At 36.3% G+C, this 26778-nt stretch overlaps 1 protein-coding gene across 1 annotated transcript; it reads left to right on the top strand.

Annotated features, from left to right (window-relative positions):
* Positions 1-48: 48 nt before the first annotated feature.
* LOC105033744 (SAGA-associated factor 29 homolog A) lies at positions 49-26778 on the top strand. The gene is made up of 9 exons (XM_010908650.4): positions 49-439; positions 7914-8010; positions 9250-9326; positions 10623-10738; positions 15480-15571; positions 17979-18029; positions 23710-23860; positions 24948-24961; positions 26279-26778. Exons 1-9 carry the CDS (start codon positions 322-324, stop codon positions 26364-26366), a joined length of 804 nt encoding a protein of 267 aa, XP_010906952.1. The 5' UTR covers positions 49-321; the 3' UTR covers positions 26367-26778.

Below are 26778 nucleotides of genomic sequence, written 5' to 3'. Positions count from 1 at the left end.
TAGGTAACGCCTTCATTTAATCCTCTCTCTCTCTCTCTCCACAAATATTCTTTGCTTAGATGCAAGTAATAAATATAAGCTGAACCCTGCATCCTATTTGTTTTATTTTAATCATTGATTGAGAAAAATGTCGCTGCCGCGATTTGGGATTTGGGGGCACTTGGCATGGATCGGAACGTTGTGATCCCGAGTGATAGCCCACTATATACTTCGAGGCCTGGAATCCGTGGTTATTTACCTCGACGTTGGTCCCTACTCACCCTCGATCTTGTTCAGAAAAAAAAAAAAAAGGAAAATTAGAGCAAGAGAGAGAGGGGGAAGATGTCGGGGATCGAGATCAGCGAGCTGTTGGAGAAGTCGAAGGAGCTGGACTCGCTGAAGAAGCAGCAGGAGGAGTACCTCCAGGAAATCAACAAGATCCAGAAGAAGCTCCTATCCAGTGAGTTTTCCCCTTCCTTTTTCTATTTCTTTTTTTTTTTATTCCGATTACTCGATCATTTCTAACTCATCCTTGCTTTTTTTTACTGAAGGAATGATTGATTTTGTCTTGTTTTCGGATTTGTCTGTTTAGATTTTTGGCATGATTTATCGTCGAGGTTTGAAGATTATGTAATAAAAATAGCGCCTTTTTGCTTGATTTTTCTCATAAAGGTGGTTTTTTAGTCTATTCATGATTTGTTATAGTAAATCTCGAACAATGATTTCATATTCTAGATTCCGAGGCTACTTTAAACAAATGAGATAAGTGCTTTTTCCCCTCCAAATTAAATCTTTAACACAATTGCCGTGATTTGGGCGAGTTGCTCTTTTGGGTTCAGGAAGGCCCCTAAATGGCAGTTCTTACGTGCGATTTAGAGTTAGAACCAATGGAACTGTTACTCTGGGTGATCCCACAAATTATATTCCAGTGTTTTTTTATCTTTATATTTAGGTCATATGTATTATTTAATTCCTCTGCAAAGATAAATCTCAGTGTGCCTCTAATTGAATATTATTTTGAACATTTAGTTGTCGCACGTACTACGTTCGGAACTATAATGGCTGAAAATAATACTCAAAGAGGATAATTTAAGTACAAGGGATCCTTGTTGAAATAAATCCTACTAAAAATATCCTACAGAAAGTTAAATAGAGTAAGCCTGAAAGAAGGTGGACTAAATTAAATTGGAAAGTTTCCTTAAAATTCTCCCGTTTTGCGCGGGTGAGTTCTTTGAAGTAATGTAGTTAATAATGACTCCCTTAACATGAGGGCTCAAACTCAGGCCATACATCTTGACATTAAGAATGACCTCAACAAGGCACGTAAAATTATGGTTTGAATAATGCCACTTTATGTTTTTGTTGAGCATGGGAAGCAATCTGGATATTAGCTCACACATGGGGCCTAGCTTTGTTTACTAGTAGTTTTTAGAACCGCTATTTTTTGGAGTGGGAACATGATACTGCTGATTTGCTTGCTAAAACTACTCAGAATCCTCCTTCAAGTGCCCTGACAACGAAGGCTTCCTGCTAAACTAAGAATTGTCTTCCAGGAGATGAACTTTAAGAAAGTGAGCTATACATCCTAAACCTTGGGCATTAACTGTTATATTCTTATTTCTAACTAAACATCTTTGTTACAACTCAACAAAATGACTGAGAACCTGACTATTACTATTAAATCTATTTAATTATGTCCTTAGATCTCTGTCCTCAATTGATTGTAGGAATCTGTTGTGAACTTTCTCCAGGACGTGGAGACTTGAGAACACCAGCAAACAGTACCCAAAGGAGGCGGCACCTAGGTTTTGCTTGGAGAAGAGAGTGCCTCCCTTTTTTCCTTCTTTGGAGGTGGCGGCTAGGGTTTGCTGCCCCTTCTAGGATGGCGTGCAATCAGAGAGAAAAAAGAGAGGTGAGGATTTAGGGAGAAAAAGGATTGATTCATTCCACACTAAACTAGGTTACATATATAAGTATTTACATACCCTGAACAATGGGTCTAACCCAACCAAAAAACTCCCCTAGGCTAACCCAATCTATGAAAGTACTCATCGAGCTCATATACACCTAGGTCTCACATACTCTCATAGTTAGTCTCCTTAAGACCTTTTAAATCCAGACCTTAAGATCCTAGGATCAAAATCCAATCCTAGATCAAACAGAAAACTCTGTCCTGCTGTCAGCCCGCATCTAAGTCGACTAAGTCTCAGTCTTAGTCGACTCACCTGAAACTTAGTCGACTCAAACTGGCATTGAGTCGACTAATCTGCGTACCGTGTCACAGCATCTCGAGATCTTGCTTTCTGTTTTCTTGAGACATAGTCGATCCAGACTGAGACTGAGTCAACCAACCTGTAACTTAGTCGACTCAGTCTCAGTCTGAGTCGACTAATCTATTGAAACTACTTCTTCTCTTGTAGTTTCATCCCGGGCTCCAATACCTTGCTCCACCTTCTCCTAGGCCTCTTCCTTGGCCTCCTAGACCTAGCAAACGCCGCATTTGAGCCTCCATCAAAATCCGTGGATGCTATGCACCGCCTCCACCCTAGCCTATGACTGTGTCCGTCATAGCAAATCTGGAGCTTATCGAATCGGCTCCATCTATGGTAGGGATGGCAATGGATAGGGTTTGGATCGGGTATTATACTATTCATATCCAAATCCGAACTTAATATCCTATACCCAAACTCTATCTGATATCCGATCAAGTAAGAAAAGAGATACCCATCCCCATATCCAATGGGTTCAGAGATACCCACGGATAACCCATTTTCCCATATCCATCCCATACTTATCTCATATTCAAAAAAATAACAAAATAATTTTATGTATATTATCAATCAAAATAAAATTATCAATTCAACATAGAACATAATTTATAAGTTCAGATTTATAGAAATCAAATATAGAAATAGAATTACAATTCAACATAGAACATATAAATAATCAAAATAATTTTATGCATATTATTAACCAAAATAGAATTACTAAAACAGAATTATAAATATATATATTTAGGTATGGGTTCGGATATTACCCATACTCGTAGGTTCAGATTCGGATTCGAATAGAAAACAGCACTATCCATACCTTACCCATACTCATGCTATAATTTTTGGATTTTACTCAAATCCGAACTCAAACTCGATCAAATCCTATTTTTCGGATTTGATCGGGTTTGGGTAGGGTGCATACCCATCGGGTCGAGTCGATTTTGTCATCCCTAATCTGTGGTCACCTCCAAGGCTATGAGGGCACCACAAAATTCCTATAGTCTCCATCTTGGTGCTTCCAAAGTCTTAGTGAGCACCACTCTTCACCGAGCTCTGATCCTCTGTATGATCTGGCCAATCTGGAAGGAAGCTAACTGTGTATACCTCCTCGCCATCGTAGTATATCTCAGTCCTGGAGCTGTCTGGGAGATTGCCACTGCATCCCTTATGGCTGAAGATCTCGTCTTGCGTCTGGACACCTCTTCTGTAAGTCCTTTTATCAGCAGCTGTTCTTGCTGCTGCCTCTGTGACTCCATCTGTCGTGCCTCCAGCGATTCTGCCCATCGCTGCTCTAGTGGCTCTAATAATCACTGGCCCAACAGCTCTGTTCGTCGCTGCTTCAGTGGTTTTAATCACCGCTAGCCCAACGACTTTGATCGCCACTGCTCCTACGGTATGTTCCGCTGTAGCATCGGAAAAATTTGGAGTGACTGCAGCTCCACTCCCTTGCCTCCGACCCACTTATGGTTCAGGCTGGTGGAAGCCTCCTCATAGGTCTCTGGGTCTTCCCTGCATTCTGTTGCCGCCATAGCATCTAATCCCGATGCATACACCTCTAGACCCTCTCCTGGTGCCCACTCACCGTTGTCCGAGCAACTAGGAGACTCCACCTCCCTCTGCACCTTGCCTAGAGCCCGTGCCATGGTCATGGTCTTCATCATCACCCGTGAAGGAACCTCTCTTCGGTGCTCCTCCACGTGTGGATGCACCTGTCCTCGGTGCTCCACCTCCTTGTGATCTGGTGATCCAACAACAGGCAATCCGATAAACACACCATTAGCTGTTCAATCTGCACCGACTGAACCTCCAGCTGATCCTTAATCGCTGATGCAATCACCTCAATCTCTCCGGATACAACATATTCCATCATCTGGTACAGACAACTCCTCAATCTCCTCCCTCTCATCACAATCCTGTCACCCTAGAGACATTCAGCATCCCTGAATCGCTTTTAAAAACAAAGTCCTTTTCCTTCAAGTGTCCAAGTGATACTACGCTCCCCCTGGGATCTGGGACATGATGCACATTTGTCAAGATCCGCACCCTCCCATCATACATCCTCAGTCTGATGGAATGCACTCCTGCTACACCACAAGAGCTCTCATCTCCTAGTATCACTCGCTGCCCCTCACCCACTTGTGTGTAAGAAGCGAACCACGTCCGGTGAGGTGTACAATGATAAGAGCTAGCAGAGTCCAGTATCCATTGATCTGTCTCTTTTCTGTGTTCAGCCGATAACATCAGAAGATCATCTGATACATCGCTCTCAGCCACTGCACTGGATGACTCCGGTCTGGAACCTTCTTCCTTTTTTTTCTTTCTCTATGGACAATCTCTCTTCATGTGCCCTAGCTGCTTGCACACTAGCACCTAACCTTTCTGATACTCCTTGGGGACCTCTGCCTTCCCACTGCTTCATGTCTATCCTTCCCCCTTCCAGGCCTTTCATCGGCCACCATAGCATCTTGGGAAACCTTCGTACTATCCCTCACCATCCGCTTCCTCTGCTCGTTTGTTCGAAGGACCGACACTATCTTCTCATAGACTAGTGTCTCCTTTCCGTACAACAGAGTCGTCACCAGCAGATCGAAGCTTTCGGATAGCGAGCATAGCAACATCAAGGACTTGTCCTCCTCATAGCCATACCCAAATTAAGTAAATCAGTACTTAGTTGGTCGAACTGTTGAACATGTCCCAATATATCTCTACCTTCTTCTATCTGAAGGCTGTAGAGTTATTTTTTCAGCATAAGCTTGTTGCACATGTTCCTTCCCATGTATAGGGAGTGCAACCTTGATCACAATCCTTTGGGTGTCTTCTCTTCCAGCACGCCATACAACACGGAGTCCGCCAAACACCACCTAATCAGCGAATAGACCCTCTTCTCTAGAGAACTCCAAGTCGGATCTGTCATCCCCTCTGGCTTTTCCTCCAAAGTCAGATCCAACTCCTGCTGAACCAACAGATCTTCCACCTTTATCCTCCACATTGAGAAATTTTTCTTCTCGTCAAACTTCTCAAAATCAATCTTCAACCTGCTGCTCATGATGTCTCAAAACAACAACCACAAACAATACAGATCTGATTGAAAAAAATATCTTTGACAGAGAACTTCTGGCGTCCCCTTCCATCTCCACGCAAATCTCGCTCTGATACCAATTGTTGTGAACTCTCTAGGACGTGGAGACTTGAGAACACCAGCAAACAGCACACAAAGGAGGCGGCACCTAGGTTTTGCTTGGAGAAGGGAGCGCCTCCCTTCGTTCCTTCTTTGGAGGTGGCGGATAGGGTTTGCTGCCCCTTCTAGGATGGCGTGCAATCAGAGAGAAAAGAGAGAGATGAGGATTTAGGGAGAAAAAAGATTGATTCATTTCATACTAAACCAGGTTACATATACAAGTATTTATATACTTGGAACAATGGGTCTTACCTAATTAAAAAACTTTTCTAGGCTCACCCAATTCATGAAAGCACTTACCAAGCCCATATACATTCACATCTCACATGCTCTCATAATTAGCCTCCTTAAGACCTCTTAAACCCAGATCTTAAGATCCTAGGATCAAAATCCAATCGTAGACCAAATAGAAAACTCCATCCTGCTGTCAGCCCATGTCTGAGTCGACTAAGTCTCAGTCTTAGTCGACTCACCTGGAACTGAGTCGACTCAGATTGGCATTGAGTCGACTAACCTGCGTACCGCTGTATCTGAGTCGACTAACCTGTGTATCGTGCCACAGCGTCCTGAGATCCTGCTTTCTATTTTCCTGAGACATAGTCAATCCAGACTGAGATTGAGTCCAATCTGAGTCGACTAACCTGCGTACCGCTGTATCTAAGTCGACTAACCTGCGTATCGTGCTACAGCGTCTCGAGATCCTGCTTTCTATTTTTCTGAGACATAGTCAACTCAGACCGAGACTGAGTCGATCCATCTACGACTTAGTCGACTCAGTCTCAATCTGAATCGACTAACCTGCTGAAACTGCTTCTTCTCCCGCAGCTTCATCCAACCTAGACTGAGATTAGGTCAACCCACTTGCGACTTAGTCGACTCAGTCTCAGTCTTGAGTCGACTAACCTGCTGAAACTGCTGCTTCTCCCACAGCTTCATCCCGAGCTCCGGTACCTTGGTCCACCTTCTCCTAGGCCTCGCAAACACCGCACTTGAGCCTCCATCAAACCCCATGGATGCTATGGACCGTCTCCACCCTAGCCTATGACTACGCCCGTCATAGCGAATCTGGAGCTTATCGAACCGTCTCCACCTATGGTCATCTCCAAGGCTATGGGGGCACCACAAAATCTCTACAGAATCATTCCTTATAAATCGAATGAATTATATAATTTGCATTATGCTTGTTTTCTTTGGAAATGTCTTGGTTATTGAAGTTTGTTCTGGTGGCTTCTTTTTCCTTTCATCGGACTAGGCTTGAGAAGCCATTGCATGACTTTTTTATGCAGCCTAGTTAGCAGCTTAGCATAAGACACTACGGAAACATGCCATTTTATGCTTTAGTTAGTTGATTAGTTAAATTTTATCCCCTCTTCACAACTTTCAGCAATTTTTTTAGCATTTCTGTTATTTCTTGCTATTTAAAAAAATGCATCAAGGCTGTGGAATCTGATATTCCTCTTATCAAAATTATCAGAAAAGGAACAATGACTTGCTGAACTGAACTTAAAATTGGGATTTCTGTGCTTAGATTATAGGAAGCAAAATGTTGTCTTTTGCATTTGCATGATAGGAGCCTAGAGGTGTTTGTCCTTGAGGAATTATGTCCCAAAATCACAAGCATCACATTGGGATGATTGTTCCTTATTTTTATTGCTACTTCTTTGAGTTCTAAACCACACATGAATTCCAAGTTAATTTCTTATTTTTATCTCATTATTGGAGGTGTATACTTTAGTTGCTTGAAAAACTTTCAAGATGTTTCTAATCATGAAAGATGCTCCTTTCCATGAAATATTATATATAATTCCTATCATGGGAGTTCTCATGATGTTTCTATTACTTTCAAATGGAATGTTTAACAACTTAAGCCTCATTATAATCCTTGCTTCTTCAAGTTGCATCTTAGATGACAATTTCTATTCAATCTTTAAACTGACAATGTAAGGCATGGGATTTTTTCTTTCGGATCCAACAACTTACAATGAACATGCCTAGTTGATATTTTCTCATGGTAAGTGGTAACATGCTATAACAGCCACCCTCCGATTACTTACAGCAACATCAAACATGATAGAAACAAAGCCTATTATCTAACATCTCAGACAGAAACAAAGCAAAGATAATCTCATGACAGCAATTTAACAAATTTGTTAAAGATAACAATTCTTATCACACATGTAGCATGATTATTAGGAGCTGCAAGCATTTGTAAGATACCAAGGCAGTCATGTGCATATGTTATATCAGATTGAAACCTTCAATAAAGTTTGTTACATACTCATAGAAAGACATGATAAGTATGTTATAGACATTGTCTGTTCTGAATGTATGCTCTTTTTCATGGATTTTTATTCCTATTAGCTAACAGAATGATTGTTGACTTTTTTACGTGCCTTTGTATTCATAATTATTGTTGACAACCTGAATCCTCCTTTTGTTTCTTCTTTCTTGCTTCCTTTTTATATTTTGGCGTGCCGGTGTAGCTCCAGAGGTGGTTGCTGAAAAATCAGGAGATGCCATGTTAACTAGGCTCCGGACTTTATATATCCTGGTAAAAGATCTCTCAGATAATGAAGTGAGGTACGTGCTAAGAACTGTGGACTGTAGCTATTGAGAATGTCAGGGGGTGCATATGTGTTCTGGAACTCCATATTGTTTAATAAGATCCTTTATGATGTTTGACCTAGAAAAGCAATGTGATTAATGGGTCAAGTGCTGGTGAGCATCATCATCTACATTAAGCTTTTAATTTAAGCAATATGTTCCAGAAAGTACAAAAAGACTGTTGTTAGTCAAGGAAAATAGATCTGGCTGTCTAATTAATCCAGCAGCTGTTGTTTAAATCATCTTGTGAACATGCTTGAAGTTAACTTTAAGCTTTACATGTGATATCACAACAAATCCAACAGGGAAGTATGTATATGTGGATCACGTGCTTCTGGTAATGATATTTACTTGACATGACAATATATGAAGCCGCTCAGAAAAATACTGTAGAAATTGTTCCATTAGAATCCTTGGATCAAACCACATGAGAAATGCTTCCCTTGTTGTTATCTTGGAAAATCAACAATTTGACAAGAGTAAAAAAAAAAAAGCAGAATATTGATGGTGCATATCCAAGTGAAATTAGCTCTGCAACTAATATTTTTCCTTGGTTCTCATTTCATTTTATTCTTTTCCATTTTGCTCTCTTGGAAATCTAAGTTTCGTCTCTTTAAGAAGAATTCTACTTTGCAGTCTTTTTTTCGATGAACCAACATATCCCCTGTCATTTCATTCCTTTGTCATTTTTTTTTTTTGAAATATTGACAGCATGACTATCATTTAGATGTTGACTAATGAATCAATAAAGTTCTAAATCACTTTAGGCCAATACTTTATTTTCTAGCTGTATAATTAATAACCCAAAGTAATTGTTAGTTAACAATGAAAATAAATTTGGGGAGCAGTTTTAGTTTCTCTGGTTAAAGTAGAGTCAAAATCTTTTGGTCAATAAGGCGTCCATGTTCGCATCTGAACTATCTGGAGCCTTTGGCCTGTGGACTAAATAGTGTTTATTTTGTTCCTTTCGGAATGAAAATATTCAAATTTTCATTGCAAATTATTGGGACATTGCCTATCATCTTTGGAAATTGTGGTTTCACAAGTCTGCTGACTTGGGCTACTGATTACTTCTGTTTTAGGTTTAGTATTTCTGGGACTGCAATAGTGTCTACACATAAAAAAACGTTTGCATTATTTTCAACTATATGAAAATTTCTATTGTTGTAGCAGAATATATCTGAGTTGACATTGTAATATAATTTGCAATTTTAGTGTTTCAAGTGCATTGATTGGCCATCTGGATGCTTTACTACAATCAGGACTTTCGGCTGCACAGAGGAAAAAGATAGGTTAGTGTTATAAGCTTGGAACCAGAGTGTCCTTTTTTTAAATTATATATATATATATATATATATATATATATATATATATATGAAATGCATGCTGGATATTTCTGCAATCAAGATGGAAATCGTCGTGTTTCACTAAGAAGCCGATATTTTGTTTAGGCTTCCTAAAAACTTCAAACTTCCATAAAAAGGTTTATATTCTGAAAAATTGCTGCTTCAACCTTTTTGTACCTAGTAAAACAACATTAAGGATATGCCTCGCAGCATGTATTTGGCAGTCCTACATGGTTAACTTGTTTATCAGTTCCCTTCAGAGCTCACGGATAAAATCAACAGCCATTTAGCACTAAATTTGTTAGTGGAGCCTTATGTTCATATTTTATTGTCATATATTCTTTAATGTAGTTAGATCGTGATACATTATATTCTTTTTAACATATAAGCGAGCATGGCAAAGCTTTTATGTTTTAAGCTGCCTATGGTAGGACTGGAAACATACAAAAAAAATGTGATCATCACTGTTGGTTCCAAGTTCCAACCGTAAGGGGTCAGCTTAGTGAAACATCTTCAGTAGTATTTCATAATTTGTACCAATGCTGGCACCAACAAAAATCAGTCCTCTACCTTTTTTTTCCAGGCTTGAACTTGACAGCAATCACATTTTTAAATTATTGTTTCATGTCACTTCTCGTTTGATAATCATTGTAAAATCTGATTGAGGCACATTTTACACAATGTAATAGGTAGAGAATTTTTTGTGCAACTAAAATAGGTGCAGATCAATTTCAATCTGTTCTTAATCATGCAACTGCATTAAGGCCATTCTCAAGAAATTTGTTTCATACATTTTTCGTGTTCATATAAGAGGGGTGAGAGATACTCATCTAATCATTTTTTTTCTTCTATTGTTGGGAAGGGGGAAAAAACTAAAAGTTGCAACACAGACAGCAACTTTTGTTGTCTCTCTGCCTCCCTTTCCGGAATTCTAATAACTGAGATTTCTTCGGTTTATTTCATCAGCATCTGGCTTTAATGTTCTGTGGGGATTCCAGATCGTTGTCTGAATAAAGAGATTGAACATAAGAAGCCTGAGTTGATAACTCCATTTGGAAATGCTTTTTGAGTTTGTCAGTTAGTGTTAATAGCATTGTCAAGATGGTTATGGTTAAAAGGTTCCTACTATCAACCCCTTTAGTAAAAATTGGCACAACATGGTGACATCCTGCACTATTAGTAATTTGCATATGTTTGTGTTCTTTATTTGTCACTAGCATAAGTGTTGGTGATTCATTGCAGAAGTTAGTGAGCAGAAAAAGAAGCGAATGAAGTCAGAATCGGATCTTTCTCGATTGACTTCTGCTGCATCTATGAGAAGCCAACTTGAGCAGGCTGCTAATTTGAAGGGAGAGCAGGTACTTAATTAGATCTGTGATGGATAGTTCATGTTGGATAATCAATTGCGTTTTGACATCATTATATTTTTATTTATCACCTAATCTATTACAAATATATGCCTTAATTTTTCTTATTTGTATATTTTTTGAATATCTGGACCTTATTATATTTATTAGCATTGACAAAGAGACGAGAAAATAAAGAAGAAAATTGAAGTTAGTAGTGGGAGACTTAAATAACAATATGCGGAAAGGAAAACATGTGTAAAATATGAGGAAGCATTATGAGGAATGTCCAAGAAATGCCCTTACATGGAACAATTAATGAAATTTTTTGCCATTATTTATGTTGTCAGTCATGCATGATTTTTCTAAAATGCTTTCTTATTAGAATGTCCATTCCTACCAGAAAGAACCATTAAGAATGTATTTCCTTTTTATCTTTTTAATATATGAAACTTTCTTCAAGCTTAACATTAGATTTCAGTTAAACTATCTCTTTTCTAGCCTCTTGTTTACTTTGAGAAAAAAATGGAAAGTCTATTTTTCATATTAGTGTCTGATTTCATTTTTATTTGTCATCACACATTTCATTTCATTTCTCATGCATTTCTTTTTTGCTTCATGTCCCTATTCCTACAACTTGCTCTCCTCTTTTCAAGCCTTTTGTTTTACTTTGAGAAAAACAGAAAAGTCTATTCTTCTATTTTAGTCCCCAATTTTATTTTTATTTGTCATCACACATTCCATAGCTCATGCATCTTTTACACGTCATGTCCTTTTTCCGAAAATTTGTTCTCCTTCTCTATGTGGTTCCCTATATTCTCACTGCATTCCCATGCTTGTTCCTAGTTATTCTGGTAGTTTATATGCCTCTGCTATTTTTACAATACGGCTGATCAGACTTAACTTGAAGTGGTTTCTGTTTCTCTGGAGAACTACCTTCATCTTATTTACTAATTACTACCATCAAGACATCTAAGGAGATTAGATTAATGTCCACCATGGGTATCATATAAGAGAAACTCAGATGGACATCCCAAGTTAAGAATTATTACTTATAGGTAGCATTTGGTGACCCAAATAGGATCATCACGGTGATATAAGATCACTGGTGATCCAAGTTTTGTGGTGATCTAATCACTAGTGATCTAAGATCATTATGTTTAGTAGGCTATGGTCTGGTGATTAAAGATCCTCAGATATCCATGAGTAACCCTTTTGGTATTCTATAGGAATCTAAGATTATTGGTTATATAATACCAAAACTACCCATAATATATGCCATAAAAATATATTTATTAATCATATATAATATATTATAAATAAAATATTATTATATTTATTAATATCTTAATAATTAATAGATTCTATAAAAATATATTTAGTAGTCCTATAACTTATTAATCCTATAAAAATATATTAATTGTTATTATAGAATTAATATTTTTATTTATACTTATAATATATTATTTATTAATACAGATATTTACTTTGATTAGAAAAATAAGGCAAATAGAAGTAATATATTCAATATATTTATGATATAAATATAAATTATGATAAGATATTATTACTTTAATTTAAAATTATCATTGAATCATAATATGACAATCATATGATTAATAATATATTATAATATAATATATATTAAAATATAATATATAATTTCAAATATAATATAATATCATATTTATGATATAATATATTAACGATTATATTGATATATCAATTTTTTTACTAGACTAAGGGATATTTTTGTCTTTATATTTCGGCATAAGATCACTGTCTGGAGGTGATCTTGGATTTCCGACCTTGAGGATGGTATCCTATCGCTGGGTTGGGGGATGATTTGAGAAGTGGGGATGATTTGAAATCACTATCATGTAGGATCACTATGGTGTAACCAAATGCAGTAATTTCATCATCTCCATCCACATCATCCTTGATCTTGGGTGGATCATCCATACCAAATGCCTCCATAAAGATCTTTATGGCTGATGCCTTTCTATAGCGCATTAAAAAAACAAGGTATAATAATGATAGAGATCCCCTTTTGTATGGTTCTAGCCTTCTAGGGGTAAGAGAACACTTGCTATCATAAGCTAGAGAATGCCAAAAAGGTCAAGCGACGCATAGCCAAATGATCGTTCTATGGTAAAAGCTCATTCATGTAGGGTCAGTTTGGTTATTCTCTCCATAGACGTAGGCATCTTTCTATGAGATACATGATCACTTGATTTTTGTTTTGCTCTTGTTTCTCTTTAACTTTTCTATGATGTGCTCCTCCTTTTGGTCTACCATGTTGGATTGTTATTATCATGAAGGTGATCCATAAAGTTCATGATGTAGGTGGCTATCACATCCCACATTTTAGTTGGCTCTTAAACCAACCAATTTGTTTACTCCAGGTTTCATGGTTTGAGTTGGAGAAGTTTGATGAAAATGAAATTTCAAATTGTGTCTAGGTGGAAAGATTCTAGTTTAGCTAGTTATCCAGAAGTTATTGCTTGTGAACCCATAAGGCCTGGCAATTAGAGTTGTTAGAATCATGATTTGTAGGCTCCAGAAGATTTGATTGTGCTTACTGATATAGGGGAATGTGGCGTGTTCCTATTAAAAATGTTGACTGCAAATACTTGTTTGAGATTCATTGGAAACATTGTAACAGTCCTCGCTGGACAAAGGGCTTGAACCATACAAACAACCTCATATGAAACCTGGAATATATTTTATCCATATTTTAGGGGGGCAGCCACTCTAAGCTTCTAATGGTATAAAAAGAGTTGAGGGGGCATGAGTCGACTATCGCAATCCATATGCTCACATCATTATCACTACACCCCCCCCGCCCCTTCTCTTTTTTGCCTTTGTTCTTTTTTCTCTCCTCTCTTCATCTTCTCTGTTGAATGCCTTATATGTACTTCTTTTCCTGCCTCTTGACCTTTATGACAAATCTGATTACTGTGCTTGCCTTTAAGGCATATTGCTGCTCCTGCTTTTTCATGTCTTTTATTGTCTCAAAAAAAAAAGAAGGGGGAAAGAAACAATCAGCTGTAGGGCATATAAGTTCCAATCTCAGGGCTATATGGATAGAATTTAGTGTGAATATGGTATTTAGAAGATGCTAGAGGTCCAATCTATTAGTCATGTTTCTCTCTTATTTGATTCCTTCTGCTGCTATAATGTTTTGGTAAATTGTTCTTATAATTTCTCTCTCCTTTCTTTGTTATTTCTCCTTTGTAATTTTTAATAGAGGAGAAGTGCTGGCGGCAGTAAATCAAGCTTTTGCATAAATCCTGAATTTATATTGTTTTCCGCAAAATTTTTGTTGTGCATTTGCAATGGTGATTGCTTCCTTGGCGCCTAATGTCCAATAGTCAATGTAGAGGATCTTATCATGTTATCTCATACACATGATTTGAACATTTAATATATAGTAGTGCAGTCACCATCAAGGAAAAAAGCTGATGTTGCATTCTATTTTCATGTATAAGAAGCATAAATAGAGTATACTGTGATAAGTGCCACCTGGTACTGCAGTATGTACTGTGTGCTGTATTGGCACTATATTGGCATATCATGAGTGAATATGAGCATGTGCTGTGCATACTGTGCTAGTATGTAACTGGTACACTCCTGTACCATGGTACTTCAAACCTGATAGGAAGACTGAGCCATATCCTATTAACAAGTCTGTTTGGCTGTGGGTGGCTGTTGTTTTCTCTGTCTGGTATCTGAAATCCGAATATAGAATGATAGTCCATCCAGTTAGGTTGGGAACCATTTATGTTAAATTAGTTGTATTCCATATTTGTTGTAATATCTTCAATGGACCATTGTAATACATATCTTTCTCATACATAAAAGAAGGGAAGATACTCTTAATCATCTAATTCTTGTAATAAAAACGTATAAAATATAGAGGATGGAACAAGGTTTAGGTATCCACTCATACTGGGAGTTACAGGGTATGCCATGCTGTCACGATATGGCACTGGTACAGGTGCAGTGCTGCTCCAACAAATGTATTGGTACTAGGGTGTACCATATGATATTGACCCCTATGGGGTATGGTACTAAAGCTTAAATGATGGGTGGAGTATAGACGTTGGTGAAATAATGGCTTTAATATGGAATGGTTTGTAAACCCAATAAAATCATGTTCTCAATGCATTAGAGAGAAAACAGGTTGAAGGGAGATACTATTACGAGTGATGGACCAACCTATGGATGTTAGGCGAAGAGCAAGTAGGGCTCCTAGCTTGAGAATCTTTGTTTTATAAACATTCATAATGACAAGGCTAACTTATCTTTGTTCTCTCCATTCAGTAATTTTATTAAATTGCTGACAATGAAAATCCAAAAGTACTTTGAATCTTCTTTCCCATTGTTCTTACCTGAGATCTGTGGTGGGACCATCATTCATAACTGAAAGCTTTGGAAGTGGATCAGAGTAGATCATTGTGTCAGGAGCACTTGGGGGCAAGTGGAAGAAGTCTGATTCATTCATGCATGTTTCATTCTTTGTGGACTTCATCATCTTTGCAAAATCAAGACTAGCATCTTTGCATAATCAAGTGTACTGCTTGACTTTGTGCTTTAATTTCTCTTTCCTCCCATTTTTTGCAACTCATTTTGGGATTGCTGTAACTCAGGCATGTTGAGTGGTTATCATATCTCAATTTTTAATACATTAGTTTATAAATATCACTAAACTTGGTATTGTTTTTATAATTACTAGTGTTATTTATTTCAGGTGGCAGCTAGGGTCACTGATGATGCCGAAAATGCTGAAAAGGATGAGTGGTTTGTTGTAAAAGTAATTCATTTTGATAAGGATGCCAAGGAGTAAGTTCTTTTTTTTGGCCATCTTGATTTCATTCTTTGGTTTTAAATGAAGTCATAAAATTGATCCTCAAAACATTTTCTAAATATAGTAATCTGTTTCATACTGTAATATGCTTTCATTTTTGATATACTAATGGAATGGTGTTGGCAATTCAAGATGCATGAAGCCAACACTATAGAGATAGGGTGCAGCTTGGTTTTGCTACTTATTATCAAAATACCAATAAATAGTCTTAGCTTTTCTATTTATTTACAATTGTGGTAGTATATAGTTAGTGTGTCGTTTCTTCACAAAGGTATGATAATCTGCTCGCAGAATGTACACCAGTGGCTTTTCTTTAGCTTTTAAGGGTTACTGACTTGGTTTTCTTCATGGAACTTAATCTTCTGTCTGGTTTATCAACCTCTATGATGTTGTCAAGGGAGTCAACTTTTCTCTCTTTTGGAAAAAAACTAAGAACAGGTAAATATTTGTATCTTATATTGATATTTGAAAATGTATAAGATGCAAATTTACAATGAATAATGAACCGAACTTATTTCTCTTTAAGTTCAAAAATTTTGCCCATCCTTTAATTTAGAAGTGCCAAAACTAGACATGCAATGATGATGATGTCATCATATTTGATGGTATGAAGTGTCATAAGGTGTCCAGGTTTGCACACGTCAAAATGCCCCAAAATTTGAAGTTTCCAAGATTGCACATGCACTATTAGAGTTCTGTGCATGATCAGATAGAAAATTTCATCCAACTGAAGGCTAGCTAATATTAGGATTGTAATTTTGAAACATTGCTGAAGTGCCATATCATATCTCTCCAGTCATGATATCCCGCTAATGGGGAATACATACATTAACATATAGGTTTGACAAAAGTAACTCGAATTTTAAATAAATCCATCTTGACAACAATGCCTAGAACCGTAGAAATTAGGCCGATTGGTCAGCCTATTGACATCCCTATCAATGGTTTCTTTTTTTGACAAAAGCCCGATGCTTGATGACAGCTACTTCGTAATGTGCTATTCTTGCACCCTGATTTGGTCCAACAGCGATTATAGCAGTCTGTTCTATGGTAAATCTAGTGAAATCTGGTACATAGCAATACGATTTTAAGAAGCAGACTCACAAACCACAAACCACTCAAGACACAACATTCCATACCCATGTGCAAGGTGGAGCTAACATTGCCCAATGACCAGAATGGTCACTTAATCCTAGATGCTTCATCAATGGCTGTTGTTGAAGGTGCAATGTCCCAATTTACACTGTAAAAATCTTAGGTGCATAAAGAAGCTAATCTAACTCTTTAAAATCTTGCCACCTATTGACAATAATTGTGTCATGAGAAGTGACGCACCGCAAATCAGGAAATAGTGTTTTAAGAGGCAGCTACTGTATGTGGCTAGTCAAGGGACTGTATAATGCACATGTAGTACGAGGGCCGCATATGCAGGTGTGTATGTGGTTACTATTTTTTTAACTATCTAAAAATAAATATAATGCATTAAATGCAATAATAAGAACAATAATGATAGTAATTCTTTTTCAATAGATAATGGCAATATTAATAACAATACTTAGTATGTATTACCCAATGGCAATATACCATAGTCAACGTATTAACATTGTTGATAGCTTTATCAGGTCAATCTGAAATCCATGTCAAACCTACCCATCAGGTTGAATCTGCTTCATTTACATGGGCCCATATAAGGTTGGGATGCATATGTGGCTCCAGAATGCTAAGTGAGATGGCATATGCATTCGCACATTGCTAAGCGGGCCACATATGCTGTCACACAATGTTAAGTTGATCATCATCTCCAATCCATATGTGGTATGGCTGCATAGAGTAACCACATGTATGCAATGAGATGCAGTCATATGTGGGCGTACATGTAGCCACATGCACTGTATTTTTTGGAACATGGTCAGAAAACATTGCACGTAGTGTGTCTCAACTAAATATACTGTCTCAAAATCTGGGTGCATACGCATCTAACACATATGATGTAAAATTAGGCTTATCTTACCTTATTTATAAATAAGAATGTTCTTTTGCATTACAGATAACTGTAATTAATATCATTTATCCTGGTTTATCTAGGATTGGTTACTTCTTACTTCTTCAAGGGGAAACCGTGAATTCATGTTCTAACTTTTTCAGGTGCAATGGTTAATAATAGCCATCATTACTTGTTTAAAAAGAAAAAAAGCTGAAATTATTTGGATGGCTTCCACAAAGATAAAAATAAACATAGTTTGGTATATTGTAATGAGATAATTGTAATCATTATTATTTTCTATTTTTAAAAGCATGTGCAAGATCATAGTTACATTTAGTGGGTTTTATTGGGATATCATATTGTACTCTTTATATTGTGAATCTTAATGAAATGTGCAGATTTGAAGTGCTTGATGAGGAGCCTGGTGATGATGAAGAAAGTGTTCAGAGGTAGCTTATGCACAAACTCTCATCTTTATTTTTCATTAATTTCCTGGCATTCAGTTTACTCGTTGCAAAAAGATTGGGCTTGCTATTCTGTGTTGTTTTTGTTTTTCATATTAGCATTCTTTTTTTGGACATCCCATAAAAATTCCAAGTCATCAGAAAGAGGATGTTGAACTAATTTATGGCTCTGTATATTTTCATCACAAATTCATGATGGGGAGCATTCTTTAGCTCTCATTTTTCCACCATAATAAAATCTTTAATATTTATAGAATGACTTGGATACTTCTTCCCTGTGTCCTTGAAGTGAAGTACACATACTTCTTGGATGGCTGGTTTTTTTCTTTTTTCTTTTTTCACATTCCTAAGAAGAAATAATTTTATTTTCATGTTTACTAAAATAGATAGATGAATGATCATGTAATGGATGATGAAATTAATGGTCCAGATTGATGCAGTGGCAAAAAAGAATAAATCCGCCACAGAGTTGATATAGGATAGGACCAATCAAATAACTAGTTGAGGCTGAGAGGAAGGCATTGAAACTTTTTAAGCATTCTTAGCACATGCTGTCGTACCCAAATATTTCGAGGATAGCATGAGCACTTCATGTCGGCCTTGTATCTTAAGTCAAGAAAAGTTGATCAGCAAAATGATCTAAGATGGAACCCAACTAGCAAACATAAATAGAAGGAAAATAATGTTTCAAAGTTTAGGACTAGATGTTGACATATTCTTCCCATGGGATTATCTCAAAGAAATCATAAAGAGTCAGGGAAGGCCTCAAGGCCACAATGTTTGGCTCACTTCAGCATGTAGGATGTAAAGCATATAACTGATGACAGGCCAAACAGAGAAGGGTTTATCAAGGCTTGATCAAAATTTGAGTGATTCCTGTCCTATATTGGGAAAAAAAGGGATTTGAACATGTTACTCGCTTGAAGAGGAAAAGAAAGTTCATGCAGCTCCGTTAAGGTTTCCAGGGTGGTAATAGGATGTTTTGAAACTATGGCCAAGATTTCTAGGGCATTCTTTATGTCAAGTTAGATGAACTTGTTGATGATCCCTTCTTTTGGGACCAGTTAATGGGGTGGCTATCAGCTTAAGGTCTTAGGACCAGTTGATCAATTAACATGGCAACAAAGCCAAAGTTTGCTGAAGGCCATGGGTTCGATTCCCTTCAAAATGCCACTTATTATTTAACTAACCTGATTGTTATCTTGCCTAAGTTTGCTGGAGGTCATGAGTCTCAATGTATGTGCTTCAGTGGGGAATGTTGGACCTAATATATGTCATTATCCATTCTCTTCAGCTTAAGCTTTTAAGGTCAATTGGTTAATTAACAAGACCCAGAAGCAAAAATCAATCGTTAGGCTCGAGGAGATTAGGAGAAGCGAAAAGAAATATTCATATCAGATCAAGCTAGTTTATAACACAACTGAATCAGCTACGCAGCATCAAGCAATTAAAGAAGAATAACAGCATTACCAAAAAGCAAAAAGAAGAATAACGGTAATAAATTAATAAACATAAGTGAGAGGGATAAGATTTTAACAAATCTGATATATTATCCTGCTGAAAAACCAATCTACAGTTCAAATATTCCAGCAAGAAGAAGAATAACAACAGAAATATATAAGAAAAGAGAAAACTAGCAGATGGAGGAGAGAAATAAGAAGAAGAAATATGGGAAAAAGAAGGATTAAGAGTAGGAAAAGCAGCTGTGCCAGGCTTTTTTCTTTATTTCTCAATAATGTCTTCCTTACAATGCTTTTCATCTCAATGCAGTCCACTTATAAAACCAGCCACACATGTGCATGCACACACGTACACACAACCACGTCTAAAAACTGAGGCATGGGTATATATAACATACAAGTATACATGTGCTTGTGCATTTTGATGCTTACTCAAAAAACAAGAAATTATAGAGGAGAGTTATAGATGCTATCTAACAAATAAATTAATAAAGTAGCCATGATTTGTCATGTTGTTTAATTTATTTGCTAGGTACATATAAAGTTAATTAAGATGTGTTGAGACACTTAAGTTGATAACTAACTGGGATATATATATATTCATGATATAATGATATTTCACTGGAAGTGTCAATATGATTAATAACACTTTGCTTAAAATGTCCACCTAATCTGGATAACTTTATGTTACAAGCATAAGGACAGTTCACTTGAAGTCTCCACAAAAGCTTGATAACTTGGTATTGAAAAAATACAAGGACACTTAAAGTATCCAGCATTTAAAATTAAGAGGGCCCTGCATTTTTGGGAGTGTCTGGCAGGGTCTGGAGTGAAATGTCCACCCTACATTTTTTGCTGATGTCAACAGGGTATGGAGTGAAATGTCCATCCATGTGTTGTCATGTCATGTTGTGTCAAAGTATATGAAAGTATCATCACTCCCAAACAACTTAAATGGAGTGTCCAGGTAATATAGTTAAAATTTAAACAACTTAGCTCCCAACTATCTTTGACGTGACGAATTTACTAGTGGAAAAAAGAAAGAGAGGGATTTCATGGGATGTCATTCTTTAGGGTAGTGTAGTGTGAATAATGCCAAACATTGGATTTCATGGGATGTCATTCTTTAGGGTGTGTCATTCTTTTTTCTGCTTAAAAAATTTTTTAAACCATCACCATACTCAATTAAAAAAAAATGCACAAGACAACTAAAGACTAAGCAAAATCTGAACTGGTTAAGCAGATTTCAGGCTTTAATTTGTTCCTTGTCATGTTGATTTGATGGATTAGTCCAAGACACCTTCAAAAGTTGAGGATCATGCCATTTTGGCACTCTGTGGCTCAGATTAATGATCACAAAGCCTTTGGAGCAAGTTCTTTCATCCATTGCATCCTTTAGTGATGTGCAACAAGTGATCTTCAATCACTGCTGTATCACTTGTCATATACTTTAATACCATATTGTGACCTGGGTAGTCATACTATATAAGCTTGACAAGAAGCAGCAAGATCAAGAGCAATATGGCAAAGTTTTGACTGGTCTGTTTAAATGCAGTAAGCCTATTCATAGGTGATCCATTCTGCACAGACTGAACAAGGTCTAATATGATATTTTGATTCAGGTGTCCTTGAATGGATAATTGCAGTCCAACATGTGCTTGATGTTCTAGAATTAGTGCTTCTATGAGTTAATGAGTTGTCTGTTAAAGGTAAAAACAATGAAAAAAAGGAGAAAAATGATGGTGCTCTCTCTCTCTCTCTCTCTCTCTCTCTCTATATATATATATATATATATATATATATATATATATATATATATATATACAAGGACAGATCCGGATAAGATCGATCGGATTTGGACTCAGATCTGAACAGGCCAAAACTGAACAATAGGGGTCCTACATCGATGATCCAAATTGTTGGATGTGATCTACTACCTAAAACTGCTTGCACATCCAAAATTATATAATTTGAAGATCCCTAGTATATGCATCAAGTGATCACAAAATACATCTAATTTAATTTTATTTAGGTTATCTAATTTTTGACTATTTGATGTATAGGCTAGGAGTCTCCAAATCATATGATTTTTTGTGTACAAACAGTTTTGAGGTAGTAGATCACATCCAACGGTTTGGATCATTGATGTAGGACCCCTATTGTAGAGTTTTGACTTGACCAAAGATGAGTCCAAATCCGATCGACCTAATTCTAGTCTGGCTTTATATATATATATATATATATAGACACACATACACACACACATATATATATATATATCTATATCTATATATCTATATCTGAGAGAATAGAAGATGGGTAGAAAGGCCTGGTTAAAAGGGAGAGAGTTGAAGAATTTATTTAACCATACTATTGAGGTGAGTAATCAAGAAGCCCCAAAGCAAATGTTGATAACAGGCCGTCTGAAATATGCAAGTTTTAGAAAATAAGGCTCAAAATACATGACGTATTAGCTTATTTGACTAAGGAATCTTTAGTCACATGCCATCCACATCTTCTTGCTAGTTTTGAAACCTGCCATCTCAGATTTCGCTGTGTTAGTCATTTTAATTTATTTGGTTCAGTGCACTTGTATTAGCTGTTTCTTTGTTTGTTCTCTGACTGATTATGAGCACCTAATGCACCTCTCTTTTCCTGTTGGAGGCATTTCTCTGCCTAATGTCTGAAATAGCTTTCACCCTTCCTATCCTTTGCTTTCAATCTCAGCTCTTGAAAAAACCATTTTTTACTATTGCACACTATTGGTTCAGTTGGTGAATTTCACCATCCTTTTTTCTGTTCTTGAATCCCTTTTCTGGAATTAATCTTCAAACATTCCAGTCTATTTATCTAGTCTTGTGCCTAGAATTTCAGTTAATATCTTGTTGGAGGGAGTCTTTAATTCACATTTAAAACATGATATGTTGGGAATAAAGTTCCATTTCTGTATAGACATTATGGTTGTACTGAGAACTAGCATCACTAGACCCTTCATCTTGGAAGAACATGTGTCTTGAAGTTCCTACGATCATCGTCTCCACGCTACTTTCAGAGTTTTGTAAATTGTCCCTTTAGGCTCAAATTGCTGATCACCATGTATGGTAACTATAAGTGGCTTGCTTCACATCTGCATTGACGACCTATTTCCTAGTGTCATCTGCCTATTGTTTTGCATTTCCACTCTGTATCTTGCTCAGCAATCTACCATGCTATCAAAAGGTTCTTTTCAACTTGCTTACCATGCACTTTGTCCACCTCACCATTTCAAAGTTCACTGATGATCTAACTACATCATTCATCGGCTAAAACTAAATTGTCTTTATTATGCTCTGTTTTTATCATTCTGCATTCTGTGATCAGCTCTGTGTGACAAATCTTTCTCCATCAAATTTTGCATGTTAGTATTGCACCATTACACGTTCTTTTGATTAGTTATTTTGGTCATACCATTCTTTTGGCCCTGTATTCATGGTTGTGCATCCTTAAACATCACCTCTGCATGTATCTTAGATTCTCACCTTGTACACCTTATGTTCACTCTTAAATTTACTGATGTAGCATCTCTTGAATTTTTTTTTCCTTGCCAGCAGATCAATTGTATACCTTTAGTCCTGAACCTTTCTCTCATACCATATGCCTCGTAATAAAATTGACCTGTGTTTCTATTTTACTTCACATAAAAAGGTTCCCACATGTTATAACTTATGTTTAGCATTATGCCTTGGTAGGAACTGCATCCACTGCAACACTGGTGTCTTGATTTTTACCGTTAACAGTGGTCATATATGTAAATATGGAGAATCATTGTTTTCCATACATGTTAGATATTTTTTTCAAATTCAGCTATTTTCTTTTGTTCTTTTTTGTGCCACCTTGGGCTTTTCTATGAACTACCGCCTTATTGGCCAGGTAGACGTTAAGTAGTGGTAAAAAATTCACTTTTAATTTAGTTAGACTATGGATTTTATGCTGCATGGATATCCATACATTTATATCTATATGACTTAAATGGTATTCAAATGCTCTAAAAATTTGTGGTTGTTCACAGTTCACACCTGTACATGATTCAGGAATTGATTGAAACCAAATACTTAAGGCTTTTATTATGTATATGTCGTTGGTTGATGGTTTGCTTATAAAAATTGCACTAATCATAATTTGCCAATCTCTGTGTGATTATGATCTCTTGTATTGTTATAATTCAGGAAGTACAAACTGCCTATGTCACGCATCATTCCTTTTCCAAAGAAAAATGATCCTTCTGGTGCTCCAGATTTTCTCCCAGGCAGGCAGGTCTTGGCTGTTTATCCTGGAACTACAGCTTTGTATAAGGCAACTGTGGTCAATCACCGTAAGGTAATAACATTTGAACTGCACTTTTAATACTGGATCCTGTAGTCTCCAAAGCATGCAGTTTTTGGTTTGGCATCAATACTAATTTTTCATATTTATTGATAAAGAAATATGACTAGCATATAGTTTCTTTTCTTTATATTTGAAAATTCTGGTTTTAGGTGAATGCAGAAGAAATTCTTTTGAATTTTTATTTTTTCTTATTGACTTTAACAAGATTTATGATTAGATAATTGGTTTTCCGATCCTCTAATATAGACTCCTTTCAATGATGGATGTTTATTTGACATTGCAGTTTAGAATTTTTTTTTGTATAGGATATCTCTTTCATGTTTTCTTCGTGAATGTAATCTGCATGATTTATATGATTTCAGTTATTAAATTTGTGGTTCTGGTTTGTAAAAAATTTCTTTATTATTTAGTTAATTTTCGAATATAGAATTTATGAGTTGGGTACTAGGTGGATGTGTCTTTTAAGGGCTCTACCTTATTGTATTTTTTGCAGTAGTTCATAAAAGAATATATGATATGATATGGAAAGAGACAGATAGAGGAATACATGCACATGCATGCAAACATATATACATGCTTGTGCGCATCCTTGGTTTCTCTCAATCCCATTTTTTTTCGACTTTCATATCCATTGTCCATTGTAAACTTGCAGTACATCCAAATCTATCTGGTATGCATCTTGATCAATGGCCATAAAAGTTATCATATGTGACTATCACATGCTAATTGGCAGTACGATCTGGTTAAGTAGATATTTTGGGTCAATTATGTTTATATTGCATGCATGGTATGATTTACCCAACCATTTGAGATTACTTCTGCTTGCTGGAGCATGATCATGTGAATTATCAAGGACTTTTTGGTATGCATTCAATTTACAGTTTGTCACTTCAAATCTTATGTAAACGTCATCCATTTATCTGAATACATGTAAAATAGAATCCTCTCATTCATCCTTTTGTTCATTGCTGGCAATAAAGCTTAATTTCTAGTGGTTTTGATATTTCTTCATGTTAGTGCTACAATCTTACTTTCTTCTTTTTCTTTACGGGGTGCTCACAATGTTGCAAACATCCAGAGGAAATCTGAAGAGTAAGTCTTTTGTCCTTGTAGCCATGTTCCCTCTCTGTCAAGAGATATTTCATACCATATTATCTATGATCTAGTTTAGTGCTATGCTTGTAACTCCAGATGAGCTCTTTTCTATTTCACAAGTATCCTAGGTATCATATGTTATGCGATACAGAGAAGTTGTTCAAGCAACTAACACCACCAAGAATGTTGTTTTCTATGATCTAGTCTATTGTTATGCTTATTACTCCAGATACATTCTTTTCTATTTCACAAGTATCCTAGGAATCATATGTTATTCAATAATCGATATAGAGAAGTTGTTGAAAGCAACTTGCACCACTAAGAATGAAATTATTTAACTTACAATATGCAACTTTTAACATGCTTTGCTGTAACTATCAAAAAAAAAAAAAAAACTTTTCTATTGTTGATGACATTTTATTATGTATGCAATAACCATAACCAACAATACCGAGCATTAGAATATGTTTTAATGAAAGCTTTGCCATTAATTCCTGTTTGGAACTAGATCTGCTGTCATCATTAGTTCTCAACAAATTCGAGATCTTTTCCATACAAAGAACTTGAATCTTTTCCATACAAAGAACTTGAATCTTCGCTTTGAATGCTTATACCAATTCAATTAGTTCTCCTCTATTTTGTTTCCTATTGCTAAATTTTTCACGATAATATTCATCATAAACCATCCACTTCAGCTTTCTCAACTTTACAATGCTCATAATATATTTCTAGTCCTCTTTACTGCCCAGCATTTGGAACCCTAGAGTTTCACTGGTCTTAGGACTGTCTAATTGAGGTGTTTTCAAGCCCATGGAATGCATTGATCACATAAAATCTAGAATAAGTTTGCAAATTTTATCTTCAACTGTTTTTCGAATTTTATCTTCAACCCTTATGTTTTTTAATATAATAAATACTAAATGCCATAAGAAAATTGTTTTACTTTTGGTATTAATTGTAATTGAATTCAATTTCACGTCTGTTTCTACCATTGTTGCATTCCATACTTATCTGCTTTTGGAATTTTGTCCTCCAAAGCTCTTGCCCATCATTTAATTTTTGTCACTAGATCACAGCCCCCATCTCATTAATTGAGATTATAACATATATCATCAAGCCTCCCTCTTGAGTATTAAGATGCTATTTTTTTATATATGTTGGGAGATTTATGGCCAATCTTTAGTGTAGATCTGTTGAGACAAGTTATTCAACTTAATATACTATTCTTCTCTTTCCATTCCTTTTCATTATGGAACTCTTTGTATTTAAGATTTTTGTTCTTGTATCCACATTTTGTCTTTTTGTTCTTGTCAGCTATGTGCTTGAGTTTGATGATGACGAAGAAGACGGATCTTTACCAAAAAGGAGTGTACCATTCTACAAGGTGGTTCCACTTCCATAGGGACATCGCCAATGAAGCAAAATCATGCAACTGCTATTAGTCTTCGGATATTAACCTTCAAGTGAGAAATAGACTTTCATGATGTTGTATGTATGGGCAGTCTAGGTGGTGCTTTAATCATTGTTTTACAGTCATGTCTTCTTCCTCATGATGCTCCCACAACAAACTTGTGTGGTTGGATCGTCATCATCATCACTGGTCTCTATCACAAGCATCAATTACGCATTAGAGCTAGTAAGTTAATATAAAATCTAAAACAGATTTTAATCCAATAAACAGATTTTTAGCTGCAAAACCCTTGTTTCTTCCATCTCGTATGTCATAATCATATAGCATACATACAGGCCTATACATAGGATGTAAGTGCACTAGATGGAAATTGTAAATGTTAATTGTATAGACCTCTTGCTTC

This window comes from Elaeis guineensis, chromosome 9, assembly GCF_000442705.2.
Source record: "Elaeis guineensis isolate ETL-2024a chromosome 9, EG11, whole genome shotgun sequence".
NCBI classification, from domain to species: Eukaryota; Viridiplantae; Streptophyta; class Magnoliopsida; order Arecales; family Arecaceae; genus Elaeis; species Elaeis guineensis.
Note: the sequence above shows the minus strand (reverse complement) of the source record. Positions and strands in the feature narration are given on the sequence as shown.